This window comes from Silene latifolia, chromosome 6, assembly GCF_048544455.1.
Source record: "Silene latifolia isolate original U9 population chromosome 6, ASM4854445v1, whole genome shotgun sequence".
Taxonomy (NCBI): Eukaryota; Viridiplantae; Streptophyta; class Magnoliopsida; order Caryophyllales; family Caryophyllaceae; genus Silene; species Silene latifolia.
The window spans coordinates 1,791,744-1,807,223 of record NC_133531.1 but is presented as its reverse complement, the minus strand read 5'-3'; the positions used below and the strand labels follow the sequence as shown (position 1 = coordinate 1,807,223).

General features: G+C 36.6%; 3 protein-coding genes across 3 annotated transcripts; all 3 read right to left on the bottom strand.

Moving 5' to 3' along the window:
* LOC141586785 (cytosolic sulfotransferase 5-like) lies at positions 1-2,082 on the bottom strand. Its single transcript, XM_074408123.1, has 2 exons — positions 1,826-2,082; positions 1-788 (listed from the first exon to the last, which is right to left on the bottom strand). The coding sequence occupies exons 1-2, from the start codon at positions 2,067-2,069 to the stop codon at positions 1-3; spliced, it is 1,032 nt and encodes a 343-aa protein (XP_074264224.1). The 5' UTR covers positions 2,070-2,082.
* Positions 2,083-3,330: 1,248 nt separating this feature from the next.
* Positions 3,331-8,024, bottom strand: LOC141585922 (chromo domain-containing protein LHP1). The gene is made up of 6 exons (XM_074406998.1): positions 7,532-8,024; positions 7,290-7,315; positions 6,306-6,392; positions 5,473-6,180; positions 3,942-4,002; positions 3,331-3,847 (listed from the first exon to the last, which is right to left on the bottom strand). Exons 1-6 carry the CDS (start codon positions 7,928-7,930, stop codon positions 3,803-3,805), a joined length of 1,326 nt encoding a protein of 441 aa, XP_074263099.1. The 5' UTR covers positions 7,931-8,024; the 3' UTR covers positions 3,331-3,802.
* A 1,707-nt stretch (positions 8,025-9,731) lies between these two features.
* LOC141585926 (nascent polypeptide-associated complex subunit beta-like) lies at positions 9,732-13,323 on the bottom strand. Its single transcript, XM_074407002.1, has 6 exons — positions 13,142-13,323; positions 11,788-11,855; positions 10,782-10,930; positions 10,596-10,652; positions 10,248-10,286; positions 9,732-10,130 (listed from the first exon to the last, which is right to left on the bottom strand). The coding sequence occupies exons 2-6, from the start codon at positions 11,853-11,855 to the stop codon at positions 9,955-9,957; spliced, it is 489 nt and encodes a 162-aa protein (XP_074263103.1). The 5' UTR covers positions 13,142-13,323; the 3' UTR covers positions 9,732-9,954.
* Between the last annotated feature and the right edge of the window lie 2,157 nt (positions 13,324-15,480).

Sequence of the window (15,480 nt, the reverse complement as noted above, 5' to 3'; positions counted from 1 at the left end):
CTAATAACCTAATTTGAAAAACAAACCAATGTCCTCAAATTTTTCTTTCATGAGTTTGTTCATCCTCTCCACCATGGAAGGAGTAAAATATTGTGTCCAATCACCCACTTCTCCTTTTCTAAAATAACTCTTTTTCTCATAAAACTTATTAAAAACTCCACTTTTATTAACCTCCATTTCTTTCAAATTACCAATACTACAAAACTCTATTATTTCCTTAATAACACCCTCACTTTCTTCTTTAGGGGAGAAGGGCACTCCCACAAATTCCGCTAATTTCTTCAACTCTACTATAGGATCGTCCTTCAGATCCTCGTACTTTAGGAACAACACTTTCTCGGGTCGTTCTAAACTCTCCTTCCAATACTCAACAACATGATCAAAGAAAGGTCCATGCACAAGTTTCCCTTGTAAGAAAAACTCAAAAAACTCCTCCATACTAAAAAATTCAAAATCTTCGCCTTCCATCTTCTTCAACGCGCTTATCATAAAGTACCATTGTGATACAAGCGTGTCCATAGGGTTTCGACTGATATATAAGACCTTACACCCGGAATCCTTGATGGAGTCCGGGAGCGAGACGTAGGGCAAGTGGGTATGGAGTAATCTAGGTGAAGGAAGTTCATTAAGATGGTGTGGTCGAGGATAATCGAACGCATTACCATACACATCAATCTCTAGCCGATATACAAGCTCATGAGGATGATTATTAAGCAGAGGACTCTGCTTAATACCATATTTTTCGCGGTTGACAACTGAGAAGAGTAAAGACTTCAACCAAGTGGTACCTGTTTCACCAAAACTGATATGAATCAATTTTTACACACTATGATATTCAACGCAAATTCTCATTATAGACGGGAGATATTCGTCTATAGTTGTAGACGGGACAAATATCCACCCACTTTAAGCATAAGACAAGCAACAAGCTTGTTGCATGGTGGGGCCCAAAAATGTCACCACTTGAAGTATATTTGATCCGTCTTTCACTTTAGACGCATATATCCGTTTATAATGGGACTAATTGGATTTTCAATATATATACATTTGGTGATCATTTTTATCTCTTAGCGGTATTTTAATCAAAGGTAAACAAATCATTGAGACAAGGAGAGTAACTTTTAGGGATATTCTCTTGTGTACCCCTGCACTTTTTCGTTTTCTAAGGTGTACCTCTCGTTTTTCAAAAAAAAAACTTTGACCGGCAATAATTATGTTACGAGTTTAGAACGGTAATTTTTTTTTTCCAAACCAATTATTTCGTCAAAACCTTAAATTAGAAAAAAATATTTACCGCTTTTTGCATTTGTAGCCGGTAGTTATGGCTGGTCAAAGCTTTTTTAACGAATAAACTTTGACCGACCATAATTCCCAGCTACGAGTTAAGACGTCGGTGATTTTTTTCAATTTGAAGACCTCTTAAAGAGGATCAACTTGAAAAAAAAAAAAGTTTTTCGTATTATGAACTTATAGCCAAAAATTATTGACGATCAAAGTTTTTTCTGCTAAGTAGTACAATTTAGAAAATGAAAAAGTTAAGGAGTGCATAACAGAATATCCCTAACTTTTAATATTAAAAACTCAAGTATTCACATTTATGATCCTCCTAAAAACCTCGAGAAATCAAAACCAAAGATTTTAGTGAAATAGGGGAAGCATACAAAACTCAATAGTTCCATGTTTAAAAAGTAATAGAATAAAGGAAAATGAAATGTCGCCACTGCCACTGTAACACCCTCTCAGAGAATCATTAAAATGATGGACTCTACATAAGGACATGTGAGATGGTAGTACATAGACGATTTTATACAAGAGTCGCTAATACCTGTCTTAGGAAAGCTGCCGATGATGAGATCAGTGTCGCGAGCACAGAAATGTTGTTGAAAATAAAGGATGCTAGCCATGTAGTTACTATGGTTAGGACACCAGAAGCCTTGGTACTTGACTATACTAAATTTACTGCTTATATCAGTCTTAGGAAGGTCTTCTATAACACGTTCCGCTTCATCAACATGAACTAGTAACTCATCTTGTGTATCATCTTGGTTTCGGGTTTTTGGTTGCTGCATTTTTGTTGATGTCTATATGATATGATGAGAAAGATACCGTTTCTTTAGTGATATAATGCAGAGAGTATTATAAAGAGAAACAAATGACTAAAATACCTGAAAATAGAATAGGCAAATAAATGACCGAGACGGAAGAAGTTGTGAATAATAATATATTGATCGGTGGTGAAGAGTTGTTGGAATTTGGAATTTGGAATTTGGAACTTGCGTTCACCGAACGCCACTTTGAAGTTAATGCATAAAATATGGATGACTATGCTGAGGTTCGAGCGGTGGTTTATCCCAATCATCAGTAATAAAATAACATAAACAAACACTCAAATAGTACATTTTAATAAACTACAGAATGATAATGCGAAATAGAGAACATATTCTGTTACTGTATTTGTTACGTGAGAGTATTATTTTAATACTGTCTCCGTCCCGGTCAATCGTTGTTCTTTGGTTTTAGCACAAACACCAAGAAAAGAGGAGGAGATCAATTATTAAGTACTCCCTCCCATCCAGACCAAAGGTTACAGTTGCTTTTTGGCACTCTTTATGATCGTAGAGAATCTTTGATATTATTCTTAATCTATAAGACAAAATATAGTCATGTGAGATCTTGTTTGATTTATCGTCATAAATGCTATAAAAATATCAAATTTTTATAATTTTTAATAATGTCTAACTAAAGATATGCACGTTACAAAACTTGCCTCGACAAGTGTGATAAAGCAACTGTAACCTTTGGTCTGGATGGGAGGGAGTAATAAGTGAACCAAATTGAGTGTAAATGATCAAATTGTTCTTCAAATGTATTCCGTATATGAAAGAATAACAATTAATAGAGATACCCAAAAATGAAATAACGCAACAAATGACTAGAACGGAGGGAGCAATCTTTTCATAAAATTCAATCCGAAAGCGAATGTGAACAAATGTATGAGCTATCGAGAAAAAAAAGTATTCACGAGTCAGATGAAAGTGAGCACGTGGGCCGTTGGGCTCACAATCTGGCATCCCCCCAAACCGTGCCCAGCCTAGACACGACACGGCACGTGCCCAGCCTGCCTAGACACGACGCGACACGTGCTCAACCTAGACGCGACACGACACGCCATGAGCTATGCCTGAGCTGTCATTTCCATTTCACCGGCACGGCACAAAACCCATCTTCCCAAGCTCGGGCCGTGCCATTTTCTCCTCACGATGGGTTGGCACGAGGTAACGCGGCCCACTTCCATCTCTACGTGTTAGGACCACGAAAGACGCAATTCAATTTTGATCAAATACCGACCATAATTGGATACCACAGGAAAATATTTCATCATTCCGACAAAAGCCGAAGCGAGGAACATGAGTATCACAATGATGGACATTACAAGATAAATTATCACCATTTCACTCATTTAACAAAAGCTTTCCGGGGTGGGTAGCAATTGATGTGTCATGTGTGTATCTGAGCTACTATTAAATTAAGATTCCTACAAGAGTTCGACAACAACATTGCCTCAATGACTCCCGCAAATTACAAGGTAAGGGGGGACGGATGTATGCCACAAGAGCAAGAGAATACACAAAAGCTCCTACATGTCACAAAATACACAAAATTAAAGTTAAAACCCTAAGTCCTCACCCAACATCTTCTGGTGTTTCCGGTATATTCGGCCTCTCCAACGGCCGAGATCATCTTTGAAATGAGCTATCCTCGCAAAAAGATGGCATAGGATGTGGATGAATGTGTTGCTGCCTTAGGCGGGACTATACCGTAAATGTTGTTCATAGAAATTGATCAACTGTAAGTACAAGAGCCAAAATGTTAATAACATGTTTTTCACAAGATACAATCTAGTAGGGTACGACATGATGAAATCGAAGGCAAGAAAATACCAGAAGAGGGTTGGTTGCCTTGAGGAACTTGTTATCTACCATAACTTCCTTCCCGTCCGACCTAGAATACAAGATAAAATGTCCATAAAACCCAAGGTCTAAACAATAAGTAAAATAAATAGAAATTTCCTGTTGAGATCTCTGACCAGGATGCAAAGGTCAAAATTGTGATAAAAGGGCAGATTTTGAAAATTTTATATTACCGGTTAATTTTATAAAATTTCACCCTTTTTAAAAAAACGCGAGCAAATATAACATTGTAATAGGTGTGGGTTTGCCAGAAAACACGTCAAGCAATTGATTCTTATGTCAAGGCTGCACTCAATAAGATTCACAAAACATAGCAGGAATGTCGCTTCTATGACGAACATATCAGTGAAGTCCCTAGGGAAGGATCTATACTATACAGCATAGGCATACCAAGTATGTCTTCCTAGCCCATATCATCACCTGAAAACCCACTGTTGCGAAAATCTCGAGGTCTGGCGACTGGCGGAAGGGAAATAGTGCTCCAACAAAATACAAGTATGCTTTGTTCAAGTCCAAACTTCTTTCAGCCAGACAGAAGGATGAACTCGACTACTATTTAAAAATCAACAGTATCTTATTAAAAAAACCGAACACTTCTTTCAGCCAATCCTTAATTCAATACGGAGTAATACAAACAAAGGACTCCCCTTTTCCTTCGTAAACTTTCTTTTATGTATCAAGCCACATCCACATCCCTCTTTAAACTCATGCCCTTATCTCCTAAAAGTTAAACACGGGAACACTGCATGTCTATTGAAAGAATGACAACTTTTGCCACAAACAGGGGAACAAGCGAACAGCCTAATACACAGTGGAATTAAATTAATCACTTGGCAAAAGCCAACCAAACATGACAAAAGGTACTTACAGTCGTACACTGAAATTTTGTCAACTATCTAAATCGGAAAAGATGTGAAAAATATCAGAAAAGGCCACAGCTTTTCCAAACAAAACTTGTGTGAATTATTCATTTCGCTGTACTTCTTTTTCACTCACAAAAAAACCAAGGACAGTACCCTTTTCCTTCCTCGCCTCTCTTTAAGGTACCAAGCCACATCCCTCTTTACTCATATCCTAATCTCCTAAACGTAAAAGACGAGAACATGAAGCTAACCAAACATGAAGAAAACTACGTACAGTGTAAAATTTTGTCAACTATCTAAATTGGCAAAGATGTGAAATATATCAGAAGAGGCCAGACCGCCACAGCTTTCCCAATTGTTTCATCCAAAGATTCACTAAAATTGCCGAACGTGTAGAACTAAACTTTTCTGAATTATTCATTTCACTGTCCTTTTTCACTCTTAAAAAATATGCATATGAAACAAGAAGAAAACTTACCCTAACAAAATTATTAGATATGAATTTTTTATTAAGAAGCAATCATCATTCACACAAAGATATCATTCACACAAAGATAATTGATTAAGAAGCAATCATCATTCACACAAAGATATCATTCACACAAAGATAATTGATGGAAGAACTAGGCGAAGCATACCTCATTACCACAAATGTCACAGCAACATCCTGAATATTGTTTGTCACAGATGCTGAATAGCTTATGGGCTTGATAATTTTGGTGATAATAGGAGAATTCCGAGTATTGTCATATTTTTTCTTTCGGGAAGCATCAGAACTCCCTACTGTTAACTGCTCAACTTTCTCAGAAGCGCTAGTATTCACTGGTAAGGGGGTGCCAAAGCAATCTATATTTAATGATGACTCAGTCTGTGTGAACCTGCGTACCGAGCCCGATTTTCTTCGTCGTGCACCTCTCCGCTGATTGGTTTGGCCAGCTTTCACACACGGGGACTCGGCAGGGCCTACTTCAACATTCATAGGTTGTTGTAAATGTATATCCGAATTCCTCCCATTAGCATTTTGACCAGACAGCTGTGATTCAGAACGGTCTTTTTCACTGCTAGCAGGCGACACTTTCATAGAGCCATTACAATCAATTTTTTTAGAACCTCTAGATCTCTTCGTAGTCTCCTCGGATTTTACAACAATATCAACCATGCCTGATTGGGGATGAACATGGTTTGACTCTAAAGTGGAAGAGTTCGGGTGTTCAAGGCTGTTGAGAGGCAACTTTATTGGCGATATCTTGCTCTTGGTAGCACCATAAGAGTACTGCATTTTCTTCTTTTGCTGGGTAAATTTACGTTTGCGCTTCCTAGAGCTCTTCTTTTGCCCAGACTGCAAGCTGCAGCCCACAGAGAAATGGTTTAGTAACCGATAGTTACTGCGATAGAGTCAGAGGGCTAACACAATCGTGTTAGATGGTGAACATATAAGCTTATAAAAAAGGCAAGGGAAGAAAACAAACACCTTTCTTCATATGCCTCAATAACATCAGGAATCGTTTGAAGATGATCAACAGGCTCCCAAGTGTTGGCACTTTCGGGCCAACCACGCCTGAATCAGGCATAAAAACCAGTAAGACAAGTATCTTCATCTATTTCAAATTAGAAACAACCGTAACAAATTTTACGAACAGTTTTTTGTAGGCACAAATTATCATTATACCATCAGTACATCGCCTCATTACATAATTATCATATCCCGTCGGTAAAACCACAAATCTTTGGCTCCATTACTATGTACTGAAGTAAGTTGAACAATTAAAACCTAACATCTCAAAAGATAGTCAAATCACAGTCAAGCCTGAATAAAGTCCCTTCTCAATCAGTGACGAAAAGGGACAAACACTACATTATACGAAACCATCAATCAATAGCACTGCACCGACAATAAGCCGGCGAAAGACACAACATATAAACCATAGTATTCCATCAATCCAAATATCCTTTGTTACGAGCACGAGCTGCTCAAACCTAAACACCGAATGCTTAAGTTACTTAGATATAACTCCCCGAGTTAGCCTTAAAGGTTACAACATAGAAGTTTTAGCTACCATTAAATCTACCACATAACATACAGAAAAGGGAAAATACTTGCGTCCTCCGGGAGGACGTCCTCCTTACACTCGTAAGAGGAGGACCAAAATGGAAATGAGGAGGATGGTCCTCCTCCTTTGAGTGTAAGGAGGACGCAAGTATTTTCCACAGAAAAGGTCGTCTTAAGCTTAAGAGGTCTTAAATGAGATTCTGTGATTATCTCTCCATAATCAAACACTCAGAGTTCAAAAAAACCTCGATTTGGACCTCTATCCTAATTTCTAATCCCTTATTTCTAACCTAAATCCTTTCCTTTTCAAACTATATAACAAAAACAGCTACATTTAACTTCCATATTTACAAATATACAACTCAAACTAAACCGAAAAAACAAGATATGAGAAACAAAACGCACCATTTAATCAAATATTGCGGCTCACCCTGCAAAAAAAGCACACAAAACACGAGTTATTCTCATGTAAGGCAGTCTTTAAACCACTATTCAAACATCACAACTCATTCAAATCGAAAAGTTAGTTATTTAACAAATTTCTTGTATAAGACCGTCTTACACTATAATTCGTAACCTTAATTAAGAAACAAAACTCTAAAATCATAGAAATGAAAAAAATTAAAACAATTAAAACACAAAAATACCTTACAAATCCGCTTTTTACGAATAGATTCAACCTCAAAGAAACCATCAGCAAGTTTCTGTCGCTTAATCAATTGCTCCGCCGTCGTCGCCGCTACTTCCGCCGCCGCGTCAACCACCTCACTTTCTCTTTCCTCCACGTCATCATCTTCTTCATCTTCTTCATCCTCATCCTCATCCTCATCTCCTTCTTCTTCGTCTTCTTCCTCGTCGTCGTCTTCATCATCTACCTCATCTTCGCCGGCGTCCTCAGACTCGTCGTCGCCGGCATCATTGGAGTCGAAACGCTGCGTTTCGAGAACTGACTCGGTGAGCGAGCGAGTCAGTGAGTTGGACTCGGTCGTTAATAGTGCTGCAGCAGCAGCAGTAGTGGTATTATCGGTGTAATTAGGGTTATTCATTTCTCTCTCCTCCGATGGTCGTGATTTTTTCGGTTTGTCGACACAAAGGGTTTACGACTTCGGCTAGAGGTGTGTATAAGACGGTTTTACACAAATATCGTACTCCGTATTTGTTTTAAGACTTTTTAAGTTACTTTGAGTTTGATGTTTAGTTGTTTAAGTTACTTTGAGTTTGATGTTTAGTTGTTTAAAAATGCGGAGAAGTGGCAAATAAGCCCCAAACGTTTGTCACTACGTGCAAATTAACCCCATAACATTTTACTAGTGCGAATTAGCCCCATTAGTTATACCCGACGTGCAATTCAACCCAAGTAGAGATATCCGAGTAAAATTCTCGCCGGAAATTTATGACATGGCACCGGAAAAATGAATAGGATGGATTAAATTAAAAAACAAACAAACATGAATTGTCACTACTGCTACTCAAAGACCTCGTTACTTCCTCCTTATCTCTTTCACTCTTATATGGCACTGGAAAAATTTCGTTTAATTTCCGAGCTCAGATCGTGTAAAATTTCGTTGAACAACAACTCTGTTTAATTTATCACAGCAATATCAACCTCAATCATCACCATTGTTGCGGAAATTCGTTTAATTTTCGAGCTCAAATCGTGTAAAAATGACGGTATATACTTGTAGTCTGTATAAATTCAATTTTCCTCAATTTTCATTTTTTTTTTCCAGTTTTTGTCATACCCAGTAAATTTTTAATCACAAAAATGGTGATTTACGGGGATAAGTGTCGGCTACATCAAACAAAATTGAGGTGGAAAAAAATAGAGAAATGGTTAGAGGTGTGATAATTGAAGAAGGAGCTCAAAAACATATAAGAGTGAAAGAGATAAGAAGGAAGTAACGAGGTGTTTGAGTAGCAGACAATTCATGTTTGTTTTTTTTTTATTATTATTATTATTATTTAATTTAATCCATCCTAGTCATTTTTCCTCTTATGTCATAAATTTCCGTGAAATTTTACTCGGATATCTCTACTTGGGTTAAATTGCACGTCGGGTATAACTAATGGGGCTAATTCGCACTAGTAAAAAGTTATGGGACTAATTTGCACGTAGTGGCAAACGTTTGGGGCTTATTTGTCACTTCCCCCTTTAAAAATGTCTTCTAATCTTCTCCTTTGTTGGATTATCTTTGACATTTAATGATGGTCATAAAGAATGTTGGTTTTAAATTTTAAATTTTAAATTTTAAATTTTAAAAAGAAGAGTTGAGAGATAATTGTTAATTTGTAACTCGTTTGTATGAACCATTCGTCTTTCCTTTATTTGTCATTGAGCTCATTGTGAGTCGTGCAAGCCATTCGTCATCGACTTTAAATTTTCCCTTTTCCCTACAATATTTTTCTATAACTCGGGGTTTGAATGATATAAATAAATAAAAATATATAATATTGAACATTTGATATGGTGAAATAAAGATCTTATGCCAGTTTTCGACTACTATAGGCACAAACTAAGTATAAAATGGAGTAAATTCAAGATTGCTTTAAAAAGATACCGAGGTTAATGACAGAAGGCGACTCGGACCGGGGATTATTGAAGATATAATTATCCTTTCATCGAGTTCCTGCTCCAAAAAACACATTTTCTAAAACAAATTAGAGCGGAGTAGTCAATATAATGGCAAAAGGCGATCTCTAGAATTTTCATCCATGAGTTATAATCATCCAGCTTGGGAACACGTTTCTGCTCGACCTGAAAACTACTGGTCTCGCAAGTTAAACCTTCTCATAAATGAATCACAGTTTACATTTTATCTGTTAGGGACAAGAAACACATCAAACCGCTAAAGAAGAAAACCCTCGAGACTTTAAAACCATTGATATAGAGCTTCATAAAAGAAGCTCAATAAGGCTTGTTATCTAACTCGTCTCCGGTCACAATACACGTTTGATTAACTAATGGTTTTACGAAAATTCAGCAAATTTGCCAAATTGAAGCCAAAAAAAGCGAGAGAATGCAGAAATATCAGCAATATAAAGCAGGACACGCACAAAGTCACTGACAAGCTCAAGCACTCTGCTTTTCCTCAGCGGCTGCTTCAAAGGTTTCACCAGCTACAAGTTCTGGAACCTCGTCATCGTCCTCATCAACAGTATTGAGACCACTGCCATCAGGGTTCGCGTTAGGTCCACCCTTTGAGAATTGCTCTGCCAGCTTCCTCAAATTGTCTAAGTTATCTGGTCCTGTATTACAAAGCACGGATATATTCAATCATTATGAGAAACATGTTACAGAATAAGAAAGACTCTTGAATATCTTGCAATACTGAAAGACAGATAACCGACTGGCTGGTAACGTACCCAATTGGTTGATTATTCCAGGGAGAATATCTTGCAATTCTGAAAGAAAGATAATAGGCGTCATGTTAGTTGTATTTCCAAGGGTTTAAATCTAAATTTGAGACTTGATGTTGGATTGCACTAGGTCGACAAAGCCTAATCTCAGTCATTGTGCCTCAAAATGCAGCCCAACTCAATAATTCAAAATGTGGACACTGTTTTGCAATCGTTCATAGCTCGGTAACAATGTGGTGGAGCAGCCAATATTTATTACCATGGATTATAGTATTATACTTGCTCAAAAAAACACTAATTCTAATCATAGATGACGTTAGGCAAAAAGAGTACGAAAATGAAAATGGTGCTTACTCTTGATTTGTGGAGTACCGCTGACAACCCAAGTATTAGCCGCAATAGAAGCTTGAACTGAGGGGAAAAAAAACAAATAACTGATTAGGAATGCGATGAAAAGACATAGTGAGACACATCATGACTTGTGCCACAGAACAAGTGAACAGTAGATGTGAAACACATCATAAAACAGCTTAAGCTCACCTTTAGGGGTTTGAAATTGGATAACCTGATCATCCTTGAAAATATTCACTTCCTCAATTGCAGGAATCGCGTTCACCCCTATTCTCTTCAGGGTACCCTGCAGCCTTTTGTCATCCGTGGTTGTAGTTTTGTGTACAGCCTTCTTCTTTCTACAATTACGAATGAGAGTGTTCAAGATGAGTACAGTTCACAATAATGTCATTAAAAGAGGAATTTACATTATAATAACTCAAACTCCAACACATGACAGTTTTACAAGAGAATCGTGTTTGTCTATCCAGAGCCAACTCTATAAGGTTATAACATACAAAACAAGTACAGCTGTATGTCTGTACAAGACCAGACAATCTCGCATAGTCGCATGCCATTGCAGCCCTCTACACTAAAGGCACAAAGAAGTGAATACCGGAAATTCTAAAGTCAAAGCTACAACTTTGTCAGATTCGTTCAAGGCCAATTGAAAACAAAATAAACCATGAAATGAGTCTTCAGAAAAAATAACACAATAAAACCATATCAACAGGAAGAGACACAATCCTCCACCCCCTACACCTAAAATATACTCCCTCCGTCCCGGTCAATTGTTTTCCTTTGGTTTTGGCACAAAGGTCAAGGAAAGTGGAGGGGCCAATTACTAAATGACAAGTGGACTAAATTGAGTGTGAATGATCAAATTGCTCATCAAGTTCATTCTTAAAATAGAAAGGACAACAATTCACTTAGACCACCCAAAATGGAATAGGACAACAAATGACCGAGACGGAGGAACTATATCATTCTCAATGACCATTGAATTCAACAACAAAGCAAAAAGCGTACCCACATGATTTTCCAGATCTATAATAAGAACACCAAGTAGAGGAGACCTGTGACTCTGTAACATGAGGAGCTCGTGTGCACCATGGAGAATGCTTAACAAAACACCTCAATAGCCTTATGGAGTAATGAGCATGATCTCAAAGGAATAAATTGAACCAAAATAATACAGAGTAACTTCGAGTTATACCTTCTCATGCTTCCCTTGCCACCGGTACGAACAGCACCGGCCATCTTCATAAGCTTCTCCACGTTCATCTAACATGAAATTCAATAGAGATGTTAGTCAGCTGGCTGAAGCCTGCAGTTCACCACTTTCCAACTATCTACTTAAATGCTAAACACACATGCTATAAAAAAAAAAACTCCTTAGTAGACAAAAAAGGACTGAGAAACGTAAAATATGCTAGCAACAAAAGCAACCAAACTCTGAGCACATATTAATCATCATATAAAAGAACACAGAGAAACTAGATAAGAACACAAAGACTCCTAAAATCAACTCTAAAGAACACGGTGAGTCGGTGACGGCTCATAGACGCAAAAGCACTCAACTTTGACCACAGAACATAAACATTATTAGATGACCAATCAATAAATCTAGTAATAACGGAGTAGTATATATGGCAACAATTTTATTCCAATCGAGTATATGCCACCAGTTAAATACCAGAACAATTATTACCATAGGCGTGGGAGATTTGAACCTTTGACCTATCGTCACTAATTGCATACCCCTAGGTTAACACATCATAACAATCATCAAACATCACTGATGAGCATTCAATACCACAAGGGCTACTCCAATTCATCAAAAGCAACCGGCTTTATCGAAAATGTAGGCATTTCGACACAAACATGACCAACACCTATGTGTTAATAATGGAGTTAGACACATAGACAGTAGCGGATTTGATCACCTAATATTGTGCGTGAATACTTCAGCTCAACCACCAAACCAAGCCGGGCCGAGTGATCACTTCTTAACAAAAATATACTCCCCGTTCCTCCTATTCTGAATAACCCTCCCTATTTACTTTTCCGTCTATTCACAATACCTTCCTTATTTCTATTTTTGGGAAGTGTTTGTGTGGTCCAAATTTAATTGTATTGTGGGGGTAGCGTGTTTCCTTAAATCCTTAACATTTGTGTCAAAAGGAAAGCGGAAGATTATATAGAATATGAGGTCCTCCACCAAATCAATTTCCGAGTACAAACTAAACATCTGTAGCCTGTAGGTCTTGCTTAAGACCGTCTTAACTTCAAACCTCTCGCAAAACCCTAAAACCCAGTAATTAACAACAATAATAATATAATCCCTAAAATAAACCCCCAAATAACAAATCAACAATATAATTGTAACTACTAGCAGAAAATCAATAATCCCAAAGCAATCAAAAACCCTAACCCCTATCAAAACCCCTAAAAATCGTTACAAAAACAAGATTGATTGAAACGGATAATAATTAATCAATCGAATATAATAGTAACAGAGATTAACGATTAGAACAATTAATTACAAAACTTGGAATGATTAAGAGTACCTTGAATTGAGATTTAGGGATTAAAGAGGAGAGAGAAGATGGAAAAATGCGGCGAAGCGCAAAATTAGGGATTCGTTTATTAGAGAAGAGTGAACTCAAAATGAAGAGAGGTTTGTAATCGGGTTTGAGTGAAGTCTTTTGAGTGAGTACAATATGAAGTGGGAAAAAAATGAATGGAGGATGACTCTTTAGACTTGTAGATAACGGTCCCTTTAAAAGGAGGTCGTAACGACACACTATGTCATTTAAAACACGTATTAACGTTTTTATAAATTGAGTAGGGTTGTAAATAATCTAAGTTGACTAATAGAGCACTCAGAATCAGTTCGGCTCTAAATCAGTCAGAATTAATTCTGAGCCTAGGTAGACCAAATCCGAGTCGATTCTCAGTTTAATAGAGCTCGGAATCGGAAACTAGTTTAAGCTCGCTTTATTTTTAATAATTATGCATTTTACAATTATTTTTTATTCTTAATTAAATGTTATTTGATCGATTATAATTATATTTTTGTTATATTTGATGAGTATTTTATACTAGGATTTTTCTTAGAATATATTTATTTTTAATTTGATTTAAAAGTTAAAGAAAATACTCATTATTTAACTAAGCTTAAGTTGAGCTCGAGCCTAGTCCGAGCTGATTCCGGGCTTTAACTTTTTAAGCTCGGAAAAATTCGCTCCAATTCCAAGCCTACCCGAGCTCGAGCTCAAATCGGCTCGGTTATACCCCTAATACCGAATATGTCTTAATGCTTTTATATATTGAGTGGTGGAGTATATTTCGTTGTTAATGTTATCATTTTAATCACATGGTTATTTCATTTTGCTTTTCATATTGGTTTTTGTTATGAAGTAGAATATTTATTTGTTTTCGTGTTTTTTAGATGTTTATTTTGGGCACAACTACACAAGGACTAAGGAGAGCAGAAAGGTATGCTTTTAAACATAAAATAAAATAATAAAATGTAATTGGCACATGCTGTAGACTGTTTGTAAGGTTACTTTACACATAAAACTAGTTATATACCAAATTAGTTACTTAAAAAACTTGTACAAAAAATATTTTATTTTAATAACCTAAAATTTTAGTATATTGATAATGTGTATATTTAAATATGTTAAATTTTATCATAAAATATCAGAATGGTAAAATAAAATTAAAATATAAATAAAATCAAACCATTATCTTTGTACTTCTCTTCCTTTGGGCCAATTTTACCATAAGACAGTCTTATAGGACAATCCTATACCCGACACTCAAAATTCAAGAGTCTCATATAGTGGCACAAGTACGGGCTAAATAGTCTTCATCAAACACAATAGGCCCTAAACTTTCGTCTGATTCTCAAAATGCGCGGCCCATAAGATTTGATTCAACACTACTGAACCCGGTTAGTTAGAAGGTGAGTCCTCCGTGCTAATTACTCCGTATTCATTTATTTGTTTACTCATAAAACAAAAAAAACGAATGATTGAGACGGACGGAGTATTATCAAACAGAAATTTATTTTTTTCAATGGTTTTTTTTTTTTGGGAAAATGTAAGTGATTCCATTAATAAACCAAAAACCAAGTTACATATTACATCTCCATCATTTGAGCTATCCTGTAACTAACTCAACAATACAAAATATTATCAACCCATTGCATTACTCTACTGTTCTTACATTTAAGCTCTAAATTCTTCAGTCTACGAATACTCTCCTGCTTCACATACTGTCCAAATTTTTCTGGTCTTTGTAGATATCCCTCAAGTCTGCAAGTATTTCGAGCAAACCATATCTGATACATACTGCAAGCCAATATCACTGCTACAATCTTCTTCCTGCACAGAGAGGACTGTCTCCACTCAATCCACCACTGAATCAGTCCCTATGTGGCAGTTCAACCATACACTAGGCACTCACAATTTGAATGCATTTCAGGCTGTAAATACATTCAAAAAATAAGTGTTGATGACTCTCCTCCTGTAAACCACAAAGATAGCATATATTCTGACTGAGCACAACGATGCTAAGTTTCTATACAACCTCTCACAACAGTACTATCATTTAATCCACCTTATCATTGTCAATAATTCCTATTCATTGAAAAAATACTTCTTATATATTTTGAAAAACGTAAATAAATCAGTTGAATAGAGGAAATATACTTCTTCTGTCCCTATCATTTGTTGTTCCGTTCTATTTTGGGCTGTCTCAGTCAATTGTTGTCCTTTCTATTTTAGGATTGCATTTGATGAACAATTTGATCTTTTACACTCAATTTGATCTACTTGTCATCTTATAATTGGCTCCCTCCTATTTTCTTGATATTTGTGCAAATTAAAAGATAACAATT